Consider the following 25,056-nt stretch of genomic DNA (forward strand, 5'->3'; position numbering starts at 1 on the left):
ATACCTCAACAAAATTCGATTTCACAGTTAACTTGAATTTTGAATAACTCTTAAAATGAGTCGTTGAATGATTTTTCTAGCTGCCACCACCCCGAAATTAGGATTACTGAGGGTAATAATGTAATCCAGTGTCTTCATGTGAAGGCAGCCAGCCTTTCTACAGTGAAAATAGCTTTTAGGCTTTTACACTGAAAGGACATGCGTAACATTAAACAGTTACATGTCCTACCTTAAAATACCCTGCTTGCCTTAGGGGTGACTTATTAACATTTAAAAGAAACGGTTAGGCATGTTAGAAGGAATTATTTTGACAGGTTGAATTTTCAACCTTAAAAGTGCACTGCTAAGCTACAATGGTAGCTGGTTTGCAGGGTCACTGCATTGGGGGGCACAATAGGAGCTCTAGTCTACCAGTAACAATAGACTTACAGGCCATGGGGACACTCTGTACCATACACAAGGGACTTATAAACAAGGAAAATATGCCAATCATGTGTATAACAATTTCAACATGCTAAAAGGGGTTGTAACAGGTGTTATACAGAGTTATATGGCCAACAAATGTAGGATTAAGCAATAGGCAATAACATCCAGGATGGATGATCTTGCAAGCAGGGCAACATTTCTATCAATCTTTCAACACAACCCAGTGGCTTTCTCACTGGTGCATTATGGTCAGATGAGTGACCTTGTGTTTAACATCTCTTACTTTCCTGTTTGGATTACAGGGATGCTGTCATCTGTGAAGGGAAGTTAGGAGTCATGTGTGGATGGAACGATATGCTGATGAGAATGCATGTAAGTGCACAACTTAGCAAGTATGACAACGTTTTTGTATCTAGCTCATTGCTTTTATCCTGATCAATTACCAGTGTGCAGGATCGTACTGTCAGGTCAGATTATTTAGTGAAGCTTGGTGCAACACATGCCAACTATATGATGAATCTAATGTGACGTTTGTGATTGCAGTACACAAATAGACATCTGTGTGCATTTTGTAAAATGATACATACACAGTTGATGTTCCCTATGGCATCAAAGAAAACAAACATTGTATAGAAGGGAAAAGAAGCCAGGTGCTACCACGGATGGCAAGAGTGTGCTGGCAATGGAAATATGTGAGAACAGCTGGAAAAGTTGCTAAAGGAGGCTAGAACATTTCATACCTTTAGAGTCCTGATCTCTATTACTTTTTCCCTATGGTGTGCTGGCTTCTTTCCTGCAGCATTTTGGAATCCTCTGTGCTTTTTGGTGGCAGGCTGCAGCTTGGTGCCCTGGAATGTTCATGGTGGAAGCACATATCACACAGGAGAGGATGTGAAGACCTGTCCTGCCTGCTGTTCCCACTCTACCCATTTTATTAGGCCAGCGGCAGTGCAAGGCCAATAAAGACAGAGAGAATCACATTTTACACGTTTTGCAGTGTGCTTTGTAAAATGTAACAGGTTTTTTGCAAAAGAGGTGATTTCACAATTTCTTTTTGCAAAGCACAACATCGTAATGTCCTGGTAGGTCTGACTGTTGGACCTATGTTTTTGTAAAAGTACTGTGATATTCATTTATATTATAAGAAGTGATGTTACAATGCAAACGTGAGATAAAAGAGAGCGAAACATTTGATAAATTAGATGAAGCCAGTCCATACTTCATGTACGCAGCTGAAAAGGTCCCAGTCATGGATTGTCATCTGGTATGCCAAGTCCTTTGAGCTCATCATTTCGAAGGATCCTATGGTGCCCGCCGAGGGTCCTTCCTGTTCTGCTAGTGGCGTCTACAAACAAAACAAAGGAGATAGTGAACTTGATCATTCCGCAAACTGGGCAGCTCATTCATCTAAATATGGACCAATATGGACCAGTAAATATAGCAATAGAACAGTAATGTCATTGTGAAATGTTGACCATCTGAATGTGATGCCTTGTCCAAAATATTAGCAAGCACCAGTTTACCCAGAATGCATTTCATGTTGGATGTGAAGGTTTGAACAATTCCCGTCCTCACTGTATAGACCTGTAATGAAAAGTCGAGGTTATGCAGTATTTTAGCATTTAGAAACGGTGTATGAAAATAATTGGTCCCCAATAGCAGAATATTCAGCCGATGTTTGGATCAGTCTACTAACATGCAGCTTCCAATATTCCCATTCATGAAGATTTATTTTCAGTATCAAGTTTTCTTTGACCTATTTTCCCTCCTCCAATTAATAAATGCCAAATCTTGCATATGCTTTTACAGAAAGATGCCGATTCAATAGGGGTATGATAACTATGCTACACTGCCTTATTTGCTATTTCCTGTCTGACCTTTTTGTTATCCCGCTTGAGTGTCGATGGAAAGGCATGATGTTTGCTGCCCAAGTTGGTGTATCTCTCCATGTTGTCTCAGTGGAGCATACAACAGTTCTACAGCCCTACAGCCAACACAGACACGTTTAGTGAATACATACTTTTCTTCTGCCAGCTCAGGCCTCTGCTAGAGAACAAATGATTGACAAAAAGTGATACGGTTGCCCAGGAAACTATGCCTCCAGATATGTACGCAACAAGCTATCTCTGCTTGTGATGTCTGCATTGGGCTTTGATAAATGTACGTCCCACTAAGCTCTCCCTTTGGCCTAGCCTAGGAGCGGTCTGAAAACCAGAGAGACCCTGCTCAGGAAGTCAGACTTCTGTCCTAGAACACATATCCTTCTGACCATTTGGTGCCTCCTGTCCTATCTCTACTTTGGAAAAGGCCATGAAGAAACGGCTTTGACAGATTGGTTAGTTTTAAATATTTTGAACCCCACTTGAATGAGTTAATAACAAGCCCTTCAGGTTCAGTTTATTACATTCATCTGTACTTCAGAAGAAGTGCCACAGTACCAGGCAGAATAAAACCATTAACAGTATTCTGTGTTCTGTTTTCTCTAGCCTAGGTTCTGGAGAAGCCATCATGTTGTGCCACCAAGTAGCTGTCCGCCCCGAGAGCAAGGGTCAGCTTATTACAACTTGCATGAAGAATGCATTAAGTGAAAGGGGCTTGGCCAATGTTAAAACCCTCTCTGAAATGTACTAAGCCCATTTAAAGACTCTGAAAAGGTTTTCCAAATCCTAAAATGGGTTTAGGAAACTAAAAAGAATCAGTATTTGGAAGGGGCATGTAAAGGCATTCTTTTCAAATCCTGATTCCTTTTGTATGTATTAATGTTTTGCAATCTAAATCCTGTCACAAAACAGTAATTATTTACCATCGGTTCAAAGGAGGTGGTGACCAATTTGAAAACTAGAAGGGGCCCTGAAGGGAGCCCTTCCCCTTTGTGAACGTGGCTAAAAAAGATTTTTTAGGAGTAGGCAGTGGTCCCTGGTAACTATGCCTGCTCCTAAGAAATGTTTGTAGAAGCTTTCATTTTCTTTTTAAACACATCCTGTTTTCCTTTTAACAAAAAGAAATTGCTTTATTAAAAGCAATAACAGACTTTTGACCAGCTTAACTTAGGCCACCATGCACGTGACTGTAGCTAATCATAGCAGGTCACAAATTGTGACCTGCTTGATTAATATTTTTGACGTAGGTTGAATTTTGACCCACTATGATTTGATATTTTGTGAACTGACCTAACATTACATAGGTTGGTTCACAAAATGCGAGTGCATTGAATAACAGTCGGAACGAAAATTGCAACCATTTTTACCAAATCGTGTTTTATACATGAAGCCCTTGGAGTCCAGGACTCACTCAAGCAGAGACCACTAGCACAGTCTGGTCCAGGTCCACTCGCCACCAGTAAAATGGTCACACCAGGAAATGGCCTCTTGCATCTTTTTGTGCCCTTCTAGCTGCAAAAGGGTTCAGCCAACTGAACCTTGGAGTCCCCTTCTCAGTCCTGGCCCAGCCCTTCAGGTGTTCACAAAGGTCACAGAGCGCAGGCATACAGTGCACCATCCTGAACTTTGCACCATTGTCAGGGAGAATCAACACTGCAGAACCTTTCAGGCCCTGGAGGAAGCTGAAGGCCCACTCAAATGAGCAGCCATTTCTACCCAATCCACACCAAACTGGTTGTATGACCAACTTCCCTTAAGCCATAATCCATAAAACAGTAATCCAACTCTCCATTCTAAAGAAAGCGGAATACTTTACCTTTGAATACCTTAGCGTTGAACTTCAGGACAAAGGCTCCCCCCGCCTATCAAACTGCACACTAGCTACCACCCACCTAGTGATCGCCCTCTTTTCGCTGAAGAGCTAACTGACCTACTCCTCCAGTTTTCCCTCACTGACTCGAAGGATGTGGTTCTGGGCGATTACAACATTCATTGGAATAATACAGAAGACTCCACAGAGAGGCACCTCTCTAAATTTCTTAAGATGAATGACCTAAAGCAACTTTGCAACAAACCAACCCACATCAAAGGCGCTACTCTTGATGCTATCATATCAAGCAATTAACTTGTCTCCCTTAAGGAGATTGTTCCTACTGACTGGTCCAAGCACCATCTCATTCTGTTCAACATCAAGACCATTGTCAAATACCCCTCGATCTTAACTTACAAACCTTAGCTATGGACCAGAAACCTTAAACAAATCCCTGCGAATGAACATGAGTCAAAAATGAATGTACAACTTCAACGGCTCCCGCACTTCCAAAATGCAAATGAACTCACTACCCACTTCAAAATGACGATAACTGAAGTTCCCGACCAAATTGCTCCACTCAAGCTAAAACAACAAAGAACAATCCAATCAAAATCTTGGTTTAACATCGAACTCAGCAACAGAAGAAGGCAACTTAGACTAGCTGAAAGAACTTGGAGGCAAAACCCCATTTCTTCACATATAACTATTCTGAGAATGGCTAGGTTAGCTTACAAGAAGCACATTTTTAGAGAAAAAAGCCAAATTTTTCCGTATCCAACTTGATCTGGCAAAGAATAGGCCCAGAGAACTCTTTAACATTGTTAAAAGACAAACCTCAGCTGCACCGAAATAACAGCCTCTATGGAAAAATGTGAAGAAAATGCCAACTTCCCCACTAATAAAATCGCTAAAATTGATCAATCCTTCTGTCAAATCATTGCCCTTCATCCTGGGCAAATCTCTTTTAATGATGCCCCATTCCCTATGACAACAACCACCTGAGTCCTTCAACAAACGTTCAACTCCTATTTGAACCAAGGTCAACCTTTGTAACTCCCAACTGAAAAATGAAGCCAAGTGGTCACATTTCAAACCCCTAACGGAGCTCGAAGTCTTCAATATCAAAGCCAAATCAAAACCGGCCTCACACACCAAAGATCCCCTCCCAGCAAAACTAGTTCAGAACCAAAATCACACCATCACCCCGTGTTGGACAAAAATCATTAATACCTTCCTTGCCTCAGGGTGTGTACCTGAGTCCCTTCAATTAGGGCAAATCACACCTATACTTAAAAACCCAAAGGCAGACCCTAATGACCCCAATAACCTCCACCCTATCTCTAACCTCATGTTTCTAGCAAAAACCAGGGAGAAATGTGTTTTACAACAACTCAACAGACATATAGGCGAATACAACCTACTTGACTCTTTCCAATCTAGTTTCAGTAAAGGACGCAGCACAGAAACTGCCCTGCTCAACATTGCAGATGACATTCATCGTTCCCTAGACAACAGTCAACCACTCTGTCTTACTAGAATCTCTGAAGACACACTCTGGTTTCAATGGCACAGTCCTACAATGGTTCTCGTCTTACCTCCAACATCGAACACAACAAATTAAAATTATATTTTGCCTTTCTAACCCAACTACGGTCTCTCTTGGTGTTCCACAGAGCTCAATTATCTCCCCCTCTCTCTTCAACCTCTTCATGGAACCTCTTACAATCATCCTTAAACAAGCAGGCATCAACTATCACCTCTACGCGGATAACACAAATCTCTATTACAAAATCAAATCTCACAGCGACATCCTTCATCTTAACATCACACTGAGTAAGATTCAATGATGGTTCTACTCTAACCATCTAAAACTGAGCCCCAACAAAACATAAATCATTCTATTCTCCTCCAAAAGTAACCACCTTCCTATCCAAGGCTGGATCTCTGACCTCAAAGCCCTAAATTGTTCGCTCACTCTATCCGACTCAGCTAAATACCTAGGCCTCACCCTGGACAAAGATCTGTCACTGAAAGACCATATCAAGAACTCAGCCAAAGTCGCGCTGTACACACTTAAACACCTCAGAAAAATCAGATCTTTTATCCCAACAGTTGCTTTCAAATGGGTCATTCAGTCACTGGTCCACTCTAAGCTGGACTATTGGAATGCTGTACTCACCGGGAGCCCAAAAACTCACCTCGACGCCCTCAGATCAGTACTTTACATGGCAGCTCAGCTCATTACAGACTGCAAACGATACGAACACATCACGCCTGCACTCAAGTCCCTATACTGGCTTCCCATCGAAGGAAGGTGCATCTACAAGATGGCCTGCATCACTCACAAAGCACTGCACGCACAGGCCCCTGTCTATTTAGACTACAAGCTCACACGAGCAGGAAGTGCCAGAACTTTGAGAAGCTCAACCGCTCTTCTGCTCATACCTCCGAAATTAAAAAGGAAATCCACTCAGACTCGCTCTTTTTCAGGCAACCCGCCCTGCATCTGGAATTTCCTCCTGAGGGATATTGGCTGCAACCCCTCCTACCCTGTCTTGAAAAGAGACTTGAAACGCCATCTCCTCAACAATTACTGGAGCCCATGAATCAATTTGAACCTGAATTTCTTTAGGCTCCTTTAATCTGTTCTTACCACAGTTTACCTGTTGGCCTTTTTTTCTCCTTGTGTCCTTCTCTCCAAGGGCCCGGATTGCTCATTTCTGTTATCCTCTATCCTCCATAGCCCTATAATTGTATACATGTCTGCAGTAAATGTTTGCTCCTCTGTTACTTCTACTTCCCTCATCCTATATATTTAATCTTGAACCTATGATTAAAAACCCTGCCCCTGATTCTATACAATGCTTGTATACCTCAGGATTTGCAATGCTTTATTGGTTCCCTCAATGTTATTCATCATGACCCCATTCAGATATTCCTCCCCTACGATACCTACAATTGTTTCATTGTTTATATTTTTGTATGCTTCTCTACTGACTTTTCACTTCCCTTATTTTATTAATGTTTGTAACCTGGAACCAAGAACTCTTGCCTTGCTCGTCACACTGTAAAGCGCTCTGATACCTATGGGTCTAGCTAGCGCTATATAAAACCCTAAATAAATAAATATACTTCCCCTTCCTGGATTGGCACCAGGCTAGCTACAGCTGGCCAAGGGATGAAAGGACCCTTCTGCCCCTGGTCTCAATTTACAGTTAGCTATGAATGGGCTGTTTTCACCCTGGTCCCTTTCACGTTAATTTCCTTCCTGAGCCCTCCACAACTGCCCTGGTAGAGGATAAGTCGTATAACTCACACACAGGTGCTCCTGACAAAAGACCCAACTCTTTGTCTCTGCTCTGGTAGCCATTTTCACACTTCATGAGCAGGAAATTCTCTTCTTATATAAGCCAATTTGCCAGGATCATTTCTGATCAATAAATCTTAAAAATGGAATTTGTTGGGTGCTCCATATACCTGCAAACTGAAGACAGATTTTTGTCTGATTGACGTATACAACAACATCCTCTAGTCTAGACACATAATCACTCCAGCAGCGGTGGCTGCTCCATTAGAGCATAGGAGCGCTGCACCCTGCCACCAGCAGCAAATAAAACAATAACAAAATGGGTTTGAAACCCATTTTATTATTTTTGTATTTTAATGCCATGGACCCGCCGTGAGGACTCTGACGAGTCTTGCAGGTGGTTCCAGGGGATGACACTGCCTTCTCTGCGCATGAGGTGTTTGGCTGGCCATCTCAGGCCAGCCAAACCCCTCTTGCGCCGTGAAGTTCTCTCCAGCTCCAGCAGCATTGCTGTGGCTGGAGAGAGCAGGCACAGGCTCCCAGTCTGCCTGGGAGCTCAAGTTGCTGGCACTCAGACCAATCCTGACGCTGCTTTCATGAAGCATCAGGATTGGCCATAGTGCATTTTGGGAGCCTGTGACCAGAATCAGAAAGAGTGCAATGCGGCGGCATTAAGGTACGTTTTTTAATGGGTTTTTTTTTTACCCACGACTCTCCCTTCACCTCCTTCTTTCCTCCTCTGGCCTGGCCTGCCCTGCCACTTTGCAGGGGATGGGCCGTTACTGCACTTAAGACTATAACAATATCTTAAAGTGACCTTTTCCAGCATGTGATAGAGGATCTGAAAGAGCTGGAATCAAGTAGTACAAATTGATGTTCTAATTCATTGACACAAATATTCGTCAGAATTGGGGCAAAAATGGCTCCCATAGAAGTATTGCCACACTGGTGGTAGAAATGGTTTCCGTACTTAAAATAATTAGAAGTCAAAGCAATTGTCAAAATCTCTGTAATAAGTTCAGTTGGAACTGCATGGTCTAGGACATGCATCAAGTATCTGCTTAATAATATGGATACTCTCTTGCTGTGGTATATTTTGTACAATTAACTAATATCAAGGGTCACCAATAATTCGGTATGTGAATCAAATGTCATGCCCTCTATTGGGTTGATGTAAGAACTATCACATACATACGTCTCCAGAGTTGGGACCACATCTTTAATGTAGATGTTGATGTGCTGACCTAAAGGTTCTAGAAATGACCCACATCCTGACAGTATAGCCCTACCCGCGGTTGTTCCAAGCTCCTATGGATTTCGGAAAGTATGTGCAGCATAGGCATACTTGGATGTTCCTGATTAAGAAAATCAAATTCTTTTTGATTATGAAAACAGTCATCTTTCGCCCTACCAGTCACCTTCTGAATTTTAATCTTTTTGGACTCTTTTTCTTTTGAGTGCTTTATTGTTGTGTTCTTTTACTTGGTATAGATTATTATATATCCATTATTTTTTGGTATTATTTTCAGCAAAGATGTTCTTTTATTTTTGTACCTTGAACTTTGTTGTGCATGCCCTCACATTACGATAAATTGCTTAGGCTTCTCGTTAAGGACTAGATAGGACCTTGCTTTCCTTTCATATTTAGTTTTACTTATTATTTGCCATAGTTCTCTCTAATTTGAGGCTTACAATGTATGTATTTCTTTATTAAAGATAATTTCCCATTCCCTTAGTACATGTGACCTCTTTTATGTCTGGCAAGCCCCCTCCAAACAGGGGACTTCTGTGCCATAGCTGGAACACACTGGGCGCTCAAAGCCTCAACTTTGTACGGCATCAACTGGTTATTGACAGTGCACCTTGAACCTGATTTAAACAGTGACGGTCTCTACGCCGCGGTGCTCTACAAGGAGTTACTAGTTCGCCCTTGCACACAATATGTTGCATCCATGGGTGACGTTTAAGCCTTCATGCCGTTGGTGTACTATACACTATAGCCTCAGTGGATAATTATAAATGCCAATTGAGGATTTTCCAATTGGGGATTAGACAATATATCATGTTTTAGGGTTTAGACCAAATACACTGAGGACTGGGCAGTAGTGCTGAGCAGCAGTGCCTCAATGTGCAGTGTTAAGAAAACAGCAGTACCAGTCAACAACAAGAGTATGGCCATGCAAAAAGACGAATTTCTCACAGCACTCAAATTGGGAGAAGTATGAAAAATTTACTTTTTTCCTTGCACCCAGTTCACAAGGTGGAAGGAAAATACAACATTGCAAATCAAAGGAAAAAATGCAGAATTATTATGTTATTTTGAGATGTCAAACTCAGATTGGGGCAATAATGAATGACCTGTTAAATCCTGCAGTATCTGTATTTACTAGATACAGCCTTACAAACCAAGATTTGTAGCACTCTGAATGTGCCCCATATTGAGGATATCGGGCAATTGCTTCAATTCCATCTGCCTCATTAGCTCATGTCTGCTAAAACTAAACACTGATTAGAATACAGGAAACATATCTTTTGAAATGAACACATTTATTTAAGGTATAAAAGCTACATTACACAATTTATACACATAAAGCTATATACAAATCCTACATACCTTTTTGTCATTGTGTGCGCTAACCTTTACATTTATTAGACTTCATTTCACTGTTATATACTACTATCATGAGATTTCAACACAACCAGTCCCATTTGCACCAGCCTCTAATATGATGATATTTTATCCACGAACTCAGCAATACTATCCTTATTGGAGCACTTCCTTACCCAAGAAGAAGTGATGGTAAACAAAATGTACACACCTCGCAGCTTATTAAGACACACTATTCACCTCAAGTGCTGTGCAGGAGGATGTGTTGTGGCTAAACAAGTAAAATAAAAAATAATGTCATACCAAGGAATCAAACTGGTCTCGAGGGCAAGCAAAGAGACGTCCATTGATGCTCAGCGATGTAAACACGGACACTTCATTAGGTTTGAGGACCACTTTTTCTGCAAAGATGTAATCAAGCAAACGTTCAGTACAAATAAACTTTACAGGAATATAACCATAAATAAGTATACATATAAAAATTAGGGAACATAAATACATAGAAAATTTCATTTTCCAAAGAGCAAAGTCAAAGGGTATGTTTGTCTACTACAGGTTTTTAAAATCAACCAAATGTTTATTCTTTTGTATGAATCTGATTATCATAGGGTTTAATTAATTAATTAATGCACTTAGGTAATTGTTTCCTCAAGGGGCTGCACGTGGCACAACATCAATATTTTTCCTGACCTCTAAGATGGATCAATGTCAAGAAGGCTCTGTGTCACAAATATCATGTGACAAATATTATTTCCGAAATATCAATTATACCCAACTCATTAGTTGTGGATGTTCTATTATTAATTCCAAAGAATCAATATTTTTGTTGACAATACTTAGGGTACAATATTTATGTCACAAAATATTCTAACAAAAATATTCCGGTACCAGAGGTCTTGGGGTGATGAAAGAAATAATGATGACGTCACTAAGAAGATGGTAATATGTATATGTGATGAAAAATTATTATGTGAACTATGAAAGAATGGAATTTGTATTAATGATTAATTGCTAAGAATATATGATCTGTGTCTAAGCTAGGCCCAGGATCGTTTTCTGTGGTGTTATGGGTGCAATATATGAACTAAACAAGGTTTGTTTCAGTGTGATATAATGAATTTGTGAAATAATAAGAAAACAATAACTGTAAAAAAATAATTGTATGTACTGATAAATAAAAAACGGTGTTGTTGCATACAATCCGGGCTTGGTATTTATATTGCTTGATGTACGATAAATTATTGAATAATAATAATAATAATAATAATCCACATTTGTAAAGCGCATAATCACCCGTAAGGGTCTCTAGGCGCTGGGGGCCGTCGGGAAGATTAAGCAAGCTATTGCCCAGAGTCACATGGTGCTGGGCTAATCTGCCGCCGGTGCCAGGGATCGAACCGTGAACCCCACATTCCGGAGTCAGTCGCCCTAGCCGCGGCACCACACCAAGACCTATGAGCAATTTTGAAATTGAATGGGGAAGGCGGAATTCATTTTGTCTGTGAGGTTGCTATCTGTAATCCATAGGGATCCCTTGTTGGGGAGTCCTGTGTAGGTAGTATTTGCATAATCAAGTCTTGAGCAAATAATGGCTGCCACTGTTGTTTTTAGAGGCTCCTTATAGCAATATGGTAAACTCTTTCTAGTTACAAGATACATTTAGACACCGTTAAGTCTACTGTAAAGGTTATCAATCATTATGACGAGATGTTTTGCTGACTCTTGGCAAGAGGAAGAGGACTATTTCAGAGGGCCAGTATCAGTAGGAGCAGAGATCATATTTGTCATTAATGATTACTACTTTTATGTTTTTGCATTTAATATTAGGCGATTATTTCTCATCAATATGCACATAAAAAGCATAGTATTTTGCAAGTCCTGTGGATTAAAGGTGGTTTCATCTAAACAGAGCAGTAGCTGTAAATCAACTGCATAATTATATATCCAGCAACCTGTTGCAGCCAACTCTCTTAGCAAGGTTGTGACATAGACATTAAACAAGTGTGTGGATAACTCCAAGGGAAGTAGCTTTGGGTGGGAGGAGGTGTTTGGGGTGTGACACCCAACAAATAAGTGCATTCTTGTCTTGGTAGTTGGGGCTGGTGGCCTTGAGTCGGGTTTGCTATTTCTGTGTTAGTTTTTGGTCATGCTCCAAAAATAAAAGACAACAAAGTGATCTTTGAATGAAACAGGAGTGTGAGAGAGACAGAGATATAAACCTGGTGACTGAATATCAAACTGGAAACAATACCTTCTTCCCTGCTTGTCCCAATTGTGTGATCCTAGGCAAACATTTTATTTCACAGATCCTCCTTTTCCATATGAGAGTACTTTTAAATCCTCAATTTCAGGACGTGCTCTGTACAAGCATCTCTTATATGTGATTTTATAGACTATAAAATTACTCCATCTAAGAATCTAGGCCACATTTAAGGTTTACATGACTACTGACTGGTATCTTATTTCACTATTGGCATTGTCACCTTTAATGAATGTCTGACTATGCAATGATATAACCTGATGTTCTAAGGTGAAACGCTTCTGCATGTTAAAGAAATTGAATATGCTACTTACCAGTATGCATCTGTTCTTGGCATGTAGGGCTGCTGACATTCATATCTATAGCATAGATCGCCGCCTAGTGTTGGGTCCGGATGATTGCACATTGTTGTCCTGGAAGAGTCTTCGAAGTATCACGAGATAGGTGGCTCCTCCCCTGGACTACAGTGCGCATGGACATCGACTCCATCCCCAGATTGTTTTTAGCCATTGTGGCGAAGATGGAGTGTAACAGTGTGAGCGATGGCCATGCTAAGAGTAAGTGTAAATTCTGCAGCCGCTACAGGCGCCGGGGAGGAGGGTGGGCGATATGAATGTCAGCAGCCCTACATGCCAAGAACAGATGTATACTGGTAAGTAGCATATTCAGTTCGAGGCATGTGGGCTGCTGAATTCATATCTATAGCATAGAATATATAGCAGTCCCTCCCCTAACGGCGGCCGCCTGTGCCAGCTGCAGACGTTTGAAAAAGTGTCTTTAGAACAGCCTGCCCTACAGCTGCTTGCTGCTTGGAGTGCACATCTACACAGTAGTGTTTCGTAAATGTGTGTGGGGTAGACCATGTGGCTGCTCTACAAATGTCTTCTAAAGGGATATTTCCAAGGAAAGCCATGGAGGCCCCCAACTTGCGGGTGGAGTGGGCTCTGGGGGGATCGTTAAAGTGCGCTTAGCCTTTTGATAGCAAATTTGAATACATTTAACGATCCACCTGGCTATACCTGCCTTGGAAATGGGGTTGCCTTTGTGTTGGGCAGAAAAGGCAACAAAGAGTTGTTTCGTTTTCCTAAAATCTTTGGTCCTATCAATGTAGTACATTAAAGTACGTTTGACGTCAAGAATGTGGAGCATTCTTTCCGCCACTGTCTCTGGATTTTGGAAGAACACAGGCAGTTCAATAGTCTGATTGACATGGAACTGCGAAACCACCTTTGGAAGAAATTTAGGGTTAGTGCGCAGCACTACCCTGTTGGAGTGAATCTGTATGAATGGTTCTTGCACAGTGAGCGCTTGGAGCTCACTAACACGTCGCAGTGACGTAATGGCTATGAGGAAAGCCACTTTCCATGTTAAGAACTGAATCTCGCATGAATGTAGAGGCTCAAAAGGTGGACCCATCAGGCGGGTGAGTACCACATTAAGATTCCATTCAGGAGCAGGTGGGGTCCTGGGAGGAATGACTCGTTTGAGCCCCTCTAGGAAAGCTTTAATGGCAGGCACTCGGAAAAGGGAGAGATGCTGCCTGTTTTGGAGATAAGTCGCTATGGCGGATAAATGTATCAGAATGGAAGCATATGCCAGATTGCATTTGTACAGATGCAAGAGATAACAAATGATGTCGTGCGTGGACGCGTCAAGCGGGTCAATGTTGTGGTCCACGCAATAAATGACAAACCGCTTCCATTTTGCTGCGTAGCATGCTCTGGTGGTGGGCTTTCTTGCCTCCTGTATGATATCCATGCAGTCAGGAGGTAAGTTGAGGTAGCCAAACTCTAAGACCTCAGGAGCCAGATCGCCAGGTTGAGCTGTTGCGGATCTGGGTGCTGAATGTCGCCATGGCTCTGTGTCAAAAGTCTGGGTGTGAGGTGCAGCCTTTGATGCGGTACCACGGAAAGTTCTAGAAACGTGGTGTACCATGGTTGGCGTGCCCACGTTGGAGCAACCAGGATGAGCGTCATCGAGTGTTGCTTTAGCTTTCGTGCCACCAGCGGTATAAGAGGTGCTGGGGGAAAAGCGTACGCAAATTTGCCTGACCAGTTCATCCATATCGCATTGCCCTGCGACTGTGGGTGCGGGAACCTGGCGGCAAAGCTTTGGCATTTGGCGTTTTCCCTCGTGGCGAACAGGTCTATCTCTGGATGACCCCACTGCTGGAAGTACGGGTGGAGCACTGATGGTATACACCCGTTACGACGCAACTTTTACTCCGCACTACCATTACAACGCGGGCATTACAACGCATGGCATTACAACGCATTGCGCTGGGGGGCGCTCTAGGATAAGAGGTAAGTTTAATTTACTATCCAACACCTTCCCTAGGGTCCACGGGGACTGGAGTTAGAATAGTAAATTATACTTACCACTATCCAGCACCCCAAAGCGCTATGCGTTGTAACGGTATTCGTTGTAAATACCGCGTTGTAATGGTACGCGGAGTAAAAGTATGCGTTGTAACGTCATACATCCAGCACTGATGGATGTATCTCCCACTCGTGCATTTAGTGGCTGTACCTGCTGAGCAGATCCGCCATCTGATTGTCCTTGCCTGGGAGGTGTTCCGCCATGAGGAAGATGTTCCTCTGAATGGCCCACTTCCACATGCTTTGAGCCAGATGAGACAACTGTGGAGAGTGTGTACCTCCCTGCTTTTGAATGTAGTACATGGCCGTTATGTTGTCCGTCCGGATCAACACGACTTTGTTGCACAGATGTACTTTGAAGGCCTTCATTGCCATGAAGATTGCCATCAGCTCTAGGTGGTTGATGTGCATCCTCTTTTGCTGCGTTGTCCATAGTCCCTGCACTATGTAGTGGAGTACATGAGCTCCCCAACCCTGGAGAGATGCGTCCGTCGTCAGGATGAGCTGTGGCACAGGCTCCCGGAACGGTCGGCCCTTGCAAAGGTTGTGTGGATTCCACCAATGCAGAGAGTTGTATGCACGACCGCTCACCAACACTAGGTCTTTCAACTGTCCGTGAGCCTGATTCCACTGATGTGCTAAGCACTCTTGAAGCGAACGCATATGTAGTCTCGCGTGCGGGACTATGAAGATGCAGGAGGCCATCATGCCTATCAACTGCATGAACACTCTTGCTGGGAGCGAGTGTTGCGGTCTGAATTTCTGTATTAGCAACAGAATGCTGTTGATCCTCACCGAATTTGGCTGTGCTGTGGCTGCCAGAGTGTTTATTGTCGTGCCTAGATACTGCCGCACATGGGCGGGCTGAAGGTGTGACTTTGGGTAATTCAGTGAGAATCCCAGATCGTGAAGAAGGTGAATGGTGTGGGACATGTTGGCAGCGCACTGCTGGGCCGACTGTGCTTGGACAAGCCAGTCGTCCAGATAAGGGTAGACGTGAACGTTTTGTCTCCGGAGGCCACTGTCGCCAGGCATTTTGTGAACACCCTGGGCGCTGTGGTCACTCCGAAAGGGAGGACCTTGAATTGGTAATGTTGATTCTGAATGGTGAATCTGAGGTATTTTCTGTGTGACGGATGTAGTGGAATGTGAAAATATGCGTCTTTTAGATCTAATGTTGCGAGGAAATCCCCTTGATTGAGCAACGGAAGAACCTGCTGCACCGTGAGCATATGAAAGTGTTCTGAGAGAATGTACTGATTTAGGGGCCTGAGGTCTAGTATGGGTCGCAAGGACCCGTCTTTCTTTGGGATCAAGAAGTACAGGGAGTACACTCCCGAGCCTCTTTGTTACACTGGCACGAGCTCGATTGCCCCTTTTTGCAGCATGACGAGCACCTCTTCCTCCAATAAGTGCAAATGCTCTGTGGACATAGGACGTTGCTTTGGGGGGATGTTGGGTGGAGTGGATGTTAACTCCAGACAATAACCGTACTGGATAAGTTTTCTGACCCACCTGTCGATGGTGATGGATTTCCAGACTGGCAGGAACTGTTGGAGTCTCCCCCCGACAGGTGTTGTATGGACGGGGGGCAGTGACAAGGTGTCACTGTTTGTTGGCGGCGGAGGATCGGGAGTTGTTGTTTCCACGACCTCTGCCCTTGGTGCTGTTGCCGCGATATCCGCCTCTACTCTGCTTGTTGTAAGAGGTTTGTGCACCACTTTTAGGGTACTGTGTTTGCTGGGACATCTGACCTCTGGAAACACCTCTATTGCTTGAGCGACGAAAAGTACTACCCCGGAACTGCTGGGACTGGAGAGCCCCCATAGACTTTGCAGTCTCGGTGTCCTTTTTGATTTTTTCCAGGGTGGTGTCCACCTCAGGTCCAAATAAGTGATCAGGGTTTACAGGCAGATTGAGGATGGTGGTTTGTATCTCCGGTTTGAACCCGGAGATTCTGAGCCAGGTCTGACGCCGCAACATTACACTTGTGTTAATGGCCCTGGCCGCGGTGTCTGCTGTGTCCAGTGCACACTTAATTGAAGCATTGGAGATGAGCTTCCCTTCTTGAATGAGCATCTCTGCTGCCTCCTTATACTCATCTGGCAAGTGTTGTAACAGGGGTTCAAGTGTATCATAGTGTGCCCTGTCATATCTGGCCAAGAGCGCCTGCGTGTTCGAAATACGCCAGATATTGGCTGCTTGAGCCGCCACCCTCTTCCCTGATGCTTCTAGCACTTTAGATTCATTGTCAGGGTGAGGAGCATCACCAGTAGTCTGTGAATTTGCCCTCTTCCGGGCATTAGAAACAACCAGGGAGTCCAACGGCAACTGGCCCTTGGTGTATGTGGGGTCGCCAGGTGCCGGCTTGTACTTTTTTCAATTCTGGGGTTTATAACCCTGGCACGTGAGGGTTCTTTAAAAATGTCTGCAGCATGTTTTAAAACACCCTTCAGCATTGGCAGAGTTTTGACAGTCTTTTCAGAGGTGGAAAAGGTATCAAACAGAAAGTCCACTTCAATAGGGTCAGCATGCAGCTGGACGTCGTGATTTTTAGCTGCCCTCTCAATCAGTGCATTAAATGCCGCAGAATCCTCAGTAGGGGAGGTTTTGACCGTATATACTGGAGTGTCCGGGGCAGTTTGCGGATCCCCTGGGTCCCCAGCATCTGTCCATGTGTCATGGTGATCCTCAGGATTAGTGTCGACAGGGTAGTTGTACTCCTCATCGTCCCCTTCCCCAGCCTCCACATCTGAGTAATTGGGCGAGATTGGAGCAGTATCCTGAGCACGTGGATTAATTAGTTCAACAAGAACTGGGGAATCCGTAGAAGCCTTTTTCCTCTTCAAAGGAATCGTGTAGGACTCCATAGGCTGTGCCGGTGTGATCTTTCGCTTGTAGATGGAAAGTTTACCGGTGTCGGCGTCGATAAATTGTTCCGACTGCTCCTCCACTAGGGGTTGTCGATGCTTTGTGCTGAAAACTGCAGGAGTAGGCTTCGGCACCGTGGACACCTTCGTGGACGCGTCGACGACCGTCCTGGGCGCGAACGCCTTCGGCGCCACTTTCGGCAGCAGCGTGAACTGAATCTGCACCAACGACTTTTGCGGCTTCACAGCGGGCTTCGGGGTGGAAGTATCCTTCGGAATGACCGCGGAAGCCTTGTCCTTGATGCGTTGCAACGAGTCCAACACCTGCTTCGTGAAGGATGCGGACGGTTTCGTCGACGCGACAGGTGCTCTCGATCCACCACCATGTGCAGACTCGAGGGCGACAGTACTTTTGGCCTTCTCCGGCCGACGAGCAGGATCGACAGCTTTCGGAGGTCCGAGTCCTCTGTCCGTGTCGACGGCCTTCAGCGCCGACGGTCTCGGGTCGGCGGCCTTGACAAGCGGTTTTGGTGCCCCAGTCTTCGGATCGACGCCCTTGAGCGACTTCACCGGTTCGACAACCTTCTGTGGCTTCGTCTGCACCGACAGGCCTGAAGACGTGGAGCCGACCAAGGCGACAGGCGCTTTTTGTTTCGATGGCGCCTCTACCACTTTCGCTTTTGTCGAGACCGAAGCTTTCACTTTCGGTTTCGATTTGACCAATGTCGGCTCCGTAGAAGTGTCCGTAGCCTGGCCCGGAGGCGAGACCGTGGATTCAGGTGCAAGATCTTGGGTAAGGCCATGTGGCGATCCCTCGACCTGAGCCTTAGTCAATGTTCGAACGGGGCATAGCTCGTCACCTGAGCTATCTTCCGTGCCCCATAGGCCTCATCGTCGTCTCCTACCTCGTCGACGACATCTTCTGTATCGAGCATTTCGACGTCTGCGTCGTAGTTGGGGTCGATCTCCGCCGCTGGAGTTGAAATCGGCTCTCGACCTTCCTGCTCGTCCGCTTCTTCCCCCTCGAAAATGTTCACCGGATCAGGGTCCGCCTGCTGGGCCTCCTGGCCGAAGTCGAATAGTCTTCTTGGAGCGAAAACGGGAACAAGCCATACAGTTGGCTTTATCGTGATCCGGCGACAGGCACTTGTTGCACACCGGGTGGACGTCGATGTGGGGATACTTGGAGTTGCACACGGGGCATCTCTTGAACGGGCTCCGTTCCATGATGTGTCGTCGAATAAGTCTGGCTGCGTTGACTGGGCCTCGAGCATCGAAGAGCCACGCGACTCCTCTGGACGTCCGACTCGGGAACTGAGCCGGAACAGAGCTGGGCACCGAACGCAAGACAATACCGACGCAGTAGAAAAAGGCCTTAGGGCCGAAAAGAAAGTTTCTATCAATTCCGAACTGGAGAGATCAAATATGCATCCGAACCCAATGGCGGAAAAAAAACAATCTGGGGATGGAGTCGATGCCCATGCGCACTGTAGTCCAGGGGAGGAGCCACCTATCTCGTGATACTTCGAAGACTCTTCCAGGACAACAATGTGCAATCATCCGGACCCAACACTAGGCGGCGATCTATGCTATAGATATGAATTCAGCAGCCCACATGCCTCGAACATACTGTTTTGAATTTTAAAGAGACTGTGTCATGTATTTATGTTAAGTTTGTTGCACAGTACACATGCCAAACTTTTTCGTGGCTTGGCTCGTGTACTGAACCTTAATGCCAAGCCAAACCCTTAGCTTGGCTCGGCTCTGGTTTGGCTCACCCTATTAAACTGGTGGCGCAGCCAACTCTATTTGCACCTCGAGCTTAGTACATGGGACCATCAGTCACTTGATAAGATAGTTTGAATAAAGGCGAAGAGAGAAACAGGGATCTCTGCCTAAATGCACTCATTTGACAACTCTACCTTCAAGGCTTCTCATAGCAACGAAAAACAAAAGTGTGTATGAAATGAAAGTACATTTAAAATGAGTAATTCCAGGGTAGAGATTCCAGTCAATTTTACTGTACGTGACCTTAATCATGAGTTCCCAAGGAAAACTACCAGGCGCAGGTGGGATGGGCAGGGGCACAGCTTCAAAGAGGTGTTTGAGGTGTGACACCCCCAAATGCATTCCTGGCTTGGTAGTTGGATCTGGGAGCTCTGAGTCGGGTCGCTCTGTCTGTGTTGGTGTTTCTTGTCGTTCTCATTTCACTCTGAGATTTTAACTTGTTTATGTTTTGGAGCTGAAACTTAAACATATATAGTGACTAGTATACCAATAAACACACACCTTGAAAGGGTGCAAATGTACTACTATTTTGACGTCACAAACATTAGCAGTATGAGACTTGGAAAGCTGCACAAATCTCAGAAATCTAGGCACACTACTGGCAATCAAACGCCCAATAGGTGATGGGATACATTCTTGCAGTCTAACCATTGGCAACAGCTTGGGTAGCATCCCATCCCATCCCATCATTTTTCTTTAACTGTGCCACTCTAGACAGAGACCCACCTTATGCAAATCAGTACTGACCCTTTTCCTCATGGAAACTATCCATCCTGAATTTTGGTCAGCGCACTTCCCCATACTAAAGCTCACTGTTTTTTTTGTTTGAGAATTTTGAGATTCACTCTCCCTCCCCCACATCTCCTTGACTACACTATCCCCCTGACAATATCAAAACCTGCAGGATTTATTTTACTGACAGGATTTCTACTAGGAAATGGGACAGTTGTGCTTTTACTAGATCCTTTCAATATGATTTCACCCAGTTGAGGGGAGGACAGTTTATGCCCATCGCCCTAACCCGGTCTAACAAAATTTCAGGATCCATCATGTCACACTAAATCCTTTTCCATATGAGATCTCAAGACATCGAAGAGAGATAATATCACAGTTTTTGCCGGTTGAAAACGAGCCTGCAGTGGACTCAGATAGTAAGAAGTCAGTAGATGATTATAAATATCTTCTGACACATTTGCATTCAATAATTTAGCATAACAAAGGAGCAGGTAGGTATTTTTTTATTATGATGGGATTCTCATCCTATTGTTTTAAGAGGGGGTTTACAGCAGCCTTTTTACATTATTTTGGGACTTCACCCTGTAAAAGAAAGGTATTAAAAATAGACTGCAAAAGCTGCAATGACTACTACAAAGACTCAATGATTATTGATTTATCATTTTCATAACTTCAAGATGGTAATGAACAGGAGGAGACCCTGGCTTGACCTTTGTGAGCAGACTCCATATCCAGCAATCTAAAGTCTGATTTCAGTGTTCGATTCACTTCGTTATTAGTAGACAATTATGGTATTTGGTTTTTTAGAAGTGCTTGCTTTAATTGGTCTTTTTTAGCATTAGACAAGTAAATAATAAGTAAAAGAATGAGAAGGATAGTGAGCATGAACTATAATGTTATTTGGCCGCACTTCTGGAGTGGTCTAGACCAACATTGAGTGATCGCGAGAACTAATGTTACTTCATGAAAGTTCTGAAAATCTTTCTATTTTGAGATGTTTTCAAAACGATTGATACATTGCACATAATTTACTAATCTTATTTGTCGGAGATGATCATCCTTTGCAAGGTATTTCACTACAGTTTTGCCTTCCTATACAGAACCGGAAGAAGAAGTGGAGTCCAAGGGTTATAAATATATGTTTGACCTCCTCTTTGGGCTACAGGAACATAACAAGCTCCAATAGGTATTTTTATGCATTCTCAGCTGACCAGTTCCAACTGGACAAGCCCAGATCCCTCCTACTGGCCTCTGCCGGAGTGATTCTTGGCCTCCACTGTACTGTCCTGCCTTGACTGGTGTCATACTGTACTCCTTCTGAAGGTTCTTGAAACCTGAAATGTAGAAACTTTTTGGAAAGTTTTCACTCTTACAAATGACGGAGGACCGAGAACAAACTGTCAAGCAGATCCAACAATGGTGCAACGCCGCTGGGCCAAAGACCCAGGTTGCTTCCGCACCATTCTTTTCCACAGCCGCAAATCCGGTTCAGCTGGACCTCGCAGAGAAGGTTTCTGGCCTAGTGAAGCCCTTTTTGGCTACATTCTGTATCCCTGCCCCACTGGAAGAATCGAAGGTCAAAAAAGGTGACTAAGTACGAATGTAGAAATCCTCACCAGGTGGAGGCAAGAAAAAGTATCCAGCCAGCGAGGGACAAACTCTGGCCATAAAATTCACATTTCGCCTACTGAGAGCTTTCCCACCAAAAGTCAATGGCTTCACCCTGACTTTGTCCAGTAGCTATCTGATGACGTGGTGCCCTCTTCAACCAGAGCCAGCTGCCTTGCCCTGCTGAGGATTTTTGCCTTCCATTCCAAAGACTAAGGGCCTGATTACAAGTTTGGCGATCTTCCTTCGGGTAGCCAGTGCCCTTAGGAAGACCGCTAAACTCATGGTCAGAACGCCTGCTAGATTACAAGTTTAATCTTGGTGGGCAGTCTGTGCAGTGGCGGACCCATGGCAATGCCTTTCTAAGGCTCAAAGGAGAGCCTTAGAAATGCACCTCTGTTGGAGCATCACAGCATGAACCTGCACAGGAAGAAATGCACCATGTTGTGCATTTCTTCCTGCGTGGGAACAGGAGGTGTGCCACCCTTCATGCACCCCCATGCACAAAGGTGACAGGAGACCCTGTAAGGGCCCCCTTAGTTTCCATGAAGAGGAGGGCGGTGAGGAAACTCTTAATATGCTCAGCGGTGCTGCAGCAGCACTGCCAGCATGTTACTTCCTCTGACCGCTGTGCCACAGCCGCGGAATCACGGATCCCAGGCAGCTACATCAATCTTGTGGCGGTCCTACCCCTGCACTTGCAATATGGCTGTCGGACTGCCAGAGCGGTCCAATGGACCGCTGTAGTCATAATTAGGGCCGTAGTACAAAGGGAAAACTGTTCATTGGGATGAACCTGGTCCCTGTATTTGACCCACACTGCATCACAGTCAGTCTTAGCTTTAGACTTTGTCCCTTTCAAGAGCACCCAGGTGATTGTTGTTGGTGCTTAATACCACCTGGTAGGGTGCTATTGTAACCACAAAGTTAAAAAAAATGATAACATTGGTTCAACTGACTAGAGTTTGCTGTTTTTGTGTCATTTTATTTACTAAAAGTTACTCTAGTGTTGTGTTTCCACTTTAATACTGTTTGAGGACTGTATAAATACTTCACACTTGACTTCTAAATTAGCCTGGTGGCTTGTGCCAAGCAACAAGAGGGTTACACATAGGTTAATGTTAGTGACTTTTGCTTTTGACCCTGACAAGGATTGTGATTATTACTTTAAGTGGGCTTTCACTCTCTCAAATAATACTCCAATCTGAAAAATACAATAAACATATAAAAGCATCTCCAAATGTAGTGGTGCTTTTATGAAACTAAGAACCACATGTGTAATATACTGGAAACACAGTTAACTGCATACCTAGTGATGCAGTAAAGAATACAAGAAGTTGGAGGTTAGATGTTGACTGTGTAAGAACAACTTAGCTAGAAGGCTCACAGGATGTGGCGAAGGATGCACTTTCTTCCATGTGGTGGACAAGAAGCTGGAGGTTAGATGTTGACAGTCGAAGAGCAATTTAGCAACAAGACCGACAGGATGTGGGGAAGGATGCACCTTCCTCCCTGTGGTGGTTCTGCATGGCCCGCTACTCGGAGCTCCTGTACTTGAATGTTTTCAGGAGCAGATAAGGTTGGAGAGGTGCCCAGAAGGAGGACAGCATCTGGGCACAAACCTCACCGCTCTAGTGGGGTAGTAGTGTGAACACCTGAGTAAAGGCAAGAAGGACGATATATTCCATACAATCACAGGAATCTCACAAACTTGCAAATGTTGGCAGCTATCCTGAATGCCTGCAGTAAACATTCCTTGTGGTACATAGCATCCTAGCATGCCAGTCATAACACAGAGTTTCTGAGCATTCTGTTTCAATCCTTGTAATCTGTTATATTGGGAATTCTATGAAAGACATCCTTAGAATTTAAGAAGCCCCTCACTTGTAAAGGTTATAGACATGCACATTATTGTTTTCACACAAATATATACTCCATCAATTTGTCTTACTATTTATGTATTGGTGTCTTTACACCACTGACGTAATAGGAGACCACTATGTCTACCATGAGGCACTTGCCAGTACAGACAAAATAGTAATTTTACACACAAAACATTACAGGCCTAGTTAGTTATATTATCAGAGAATCTGTGAGCTAGGAAGTGCTGAGAAAAGTGGGAATAAACCATCAAAATGCCTCAATCTGGGAGATTAGTGAGATAACATATTGTACACCAAATGCTCTAGATGTGACCAAAGCCACACATGGGGGAAAGCGGTCAGATTCCCTTTGACCAGCATGTATATCCCTGAGATTTCTCTATCCTTCGGATCATGGAGTTTTATGCGATGGCGAGTGTGAGGAAATGCTTTGCACAGGTCTGCTGAGAAATGATCTGCAATCAATTCTGTTTGGTTTTTTGTAGGTGGGAGTTTTCCTGGTCAAGCTGCCACTCATCAGATTTCAGGAACCTACCTACTACTAGAGGAGTGACCTGTGACTGGAAACACAGAAATGCCATGTTGCAGGAGATGGCCAACTAGGGAAGCCAGTATCTTGGTAAACACATCTGGGGCAGAAGCAATTCCAGAGTAAAGGATAACAAATTGACAAAACAGGGATTTAATGTAACAAGTCTGATAGTGTTAGACGTCTTGATGAATGGGAGTATGCTGGCATAAGTAGAAAGAGTCTTGAAGTGTCCCATGGCTAACAGAGGTACTATAGTCTGCAGGGACACCATATTTAAAGAACTTTGTGAATGAAATAAAAACAACTTTTGTGATTTAAGATTGGGTCCATAGACATGTTGATATGTTTTACTCCTTTTGACCAGATATTTTGGTAACAGCATCTTAAGGCACTTTAACGTTAAGCAAGCAGGCCAAAGGAAATCAAAGAAGTGATTTTCCACCTTGTGTTATGTATTCGGAGACGTTTTAAGGCATGGGTAAAATGGGCAAATATGAGGGCCACCGGAATTACGTAGCATGGGAAGGCCAAATTATGTGGCAGGATCGAGCAAATTACACTGCAAGAAAAGCCAAATTATCTAACATAATGCGACACATTTTGTGATAGTATTACTTCATTAGTGTGTCATTTTTACACTTGTTAACACTGTCTGGGCATTGGTTGCACCTCATTAGTACCATTTTAACACTTGAATATAGCAATAAGCAACAGAAAGGTGACAGTTAACCTTTGCACAGGACTTTCCACTGAGCTGCAAATCATTTATCAGCATTTTTAGTAACTTTTGAACCCTTAGACCTAGAAACAAAAACAGTTTTGGTTAAAATCTGCAGATTATGCAGCAGATGATGGATTACATGGAAAAAGCGGTATACCTTTAATTATGTGAAAAACTCTATGGCTCCACAATCGCATAATTTCAGTGGACCTGTCAATTACTAGGGACCCCAGCAGCTTCCAAGGTG

At 43.9% G+C, this 25,056-nt stretch overlaps 1 protein-coding gene across 2 annotated transcripts in view; it reads right to left on the reverse strand.

Moving 5' to 3' along the window:
- Positions 1 to 25,056, reverse strand: part of RAPGEF4 (Rap guanine nucleotide exchange factor 4) — a 980,403-nt gene that overhangs the window by 99,685 nt on the left and 855,662 nt on the right. For both annotated transcript variants that reach the window (XM_078681558.1, XM_078681557.1), the window contains 2 exons: positions 10,338 to 10,435; positions 1,646 to 1,771 (listed from right to left, as the gene is read on the reverse strand). In XM_078681558.1, coding sequence (XP_078537684.1) covers positions 1,646 to 1,771; positions 10,338 to 10,435 — 224 coding nt within the window. The remainder of the gene's footprint in view (positions 1 to 1,645; positions 1,772 to 10,337; positions 10,436 to 25,056) is intronic.

The sequence above is a fragment of the Lissotriton helveticus genome, chromosome 3_1 (assembly GCF_964261635.1).
Source record: "Lissotriton helveticus chromosome 3_1, aLisHel1.1, whole genome shotgun sequence".
Lineage (NCBI taxonomy): Eukaryota > Metazoa > Chordata > Amphibia > Caudata > Salamandridae > Lissotriton > Lissotriton helveticus.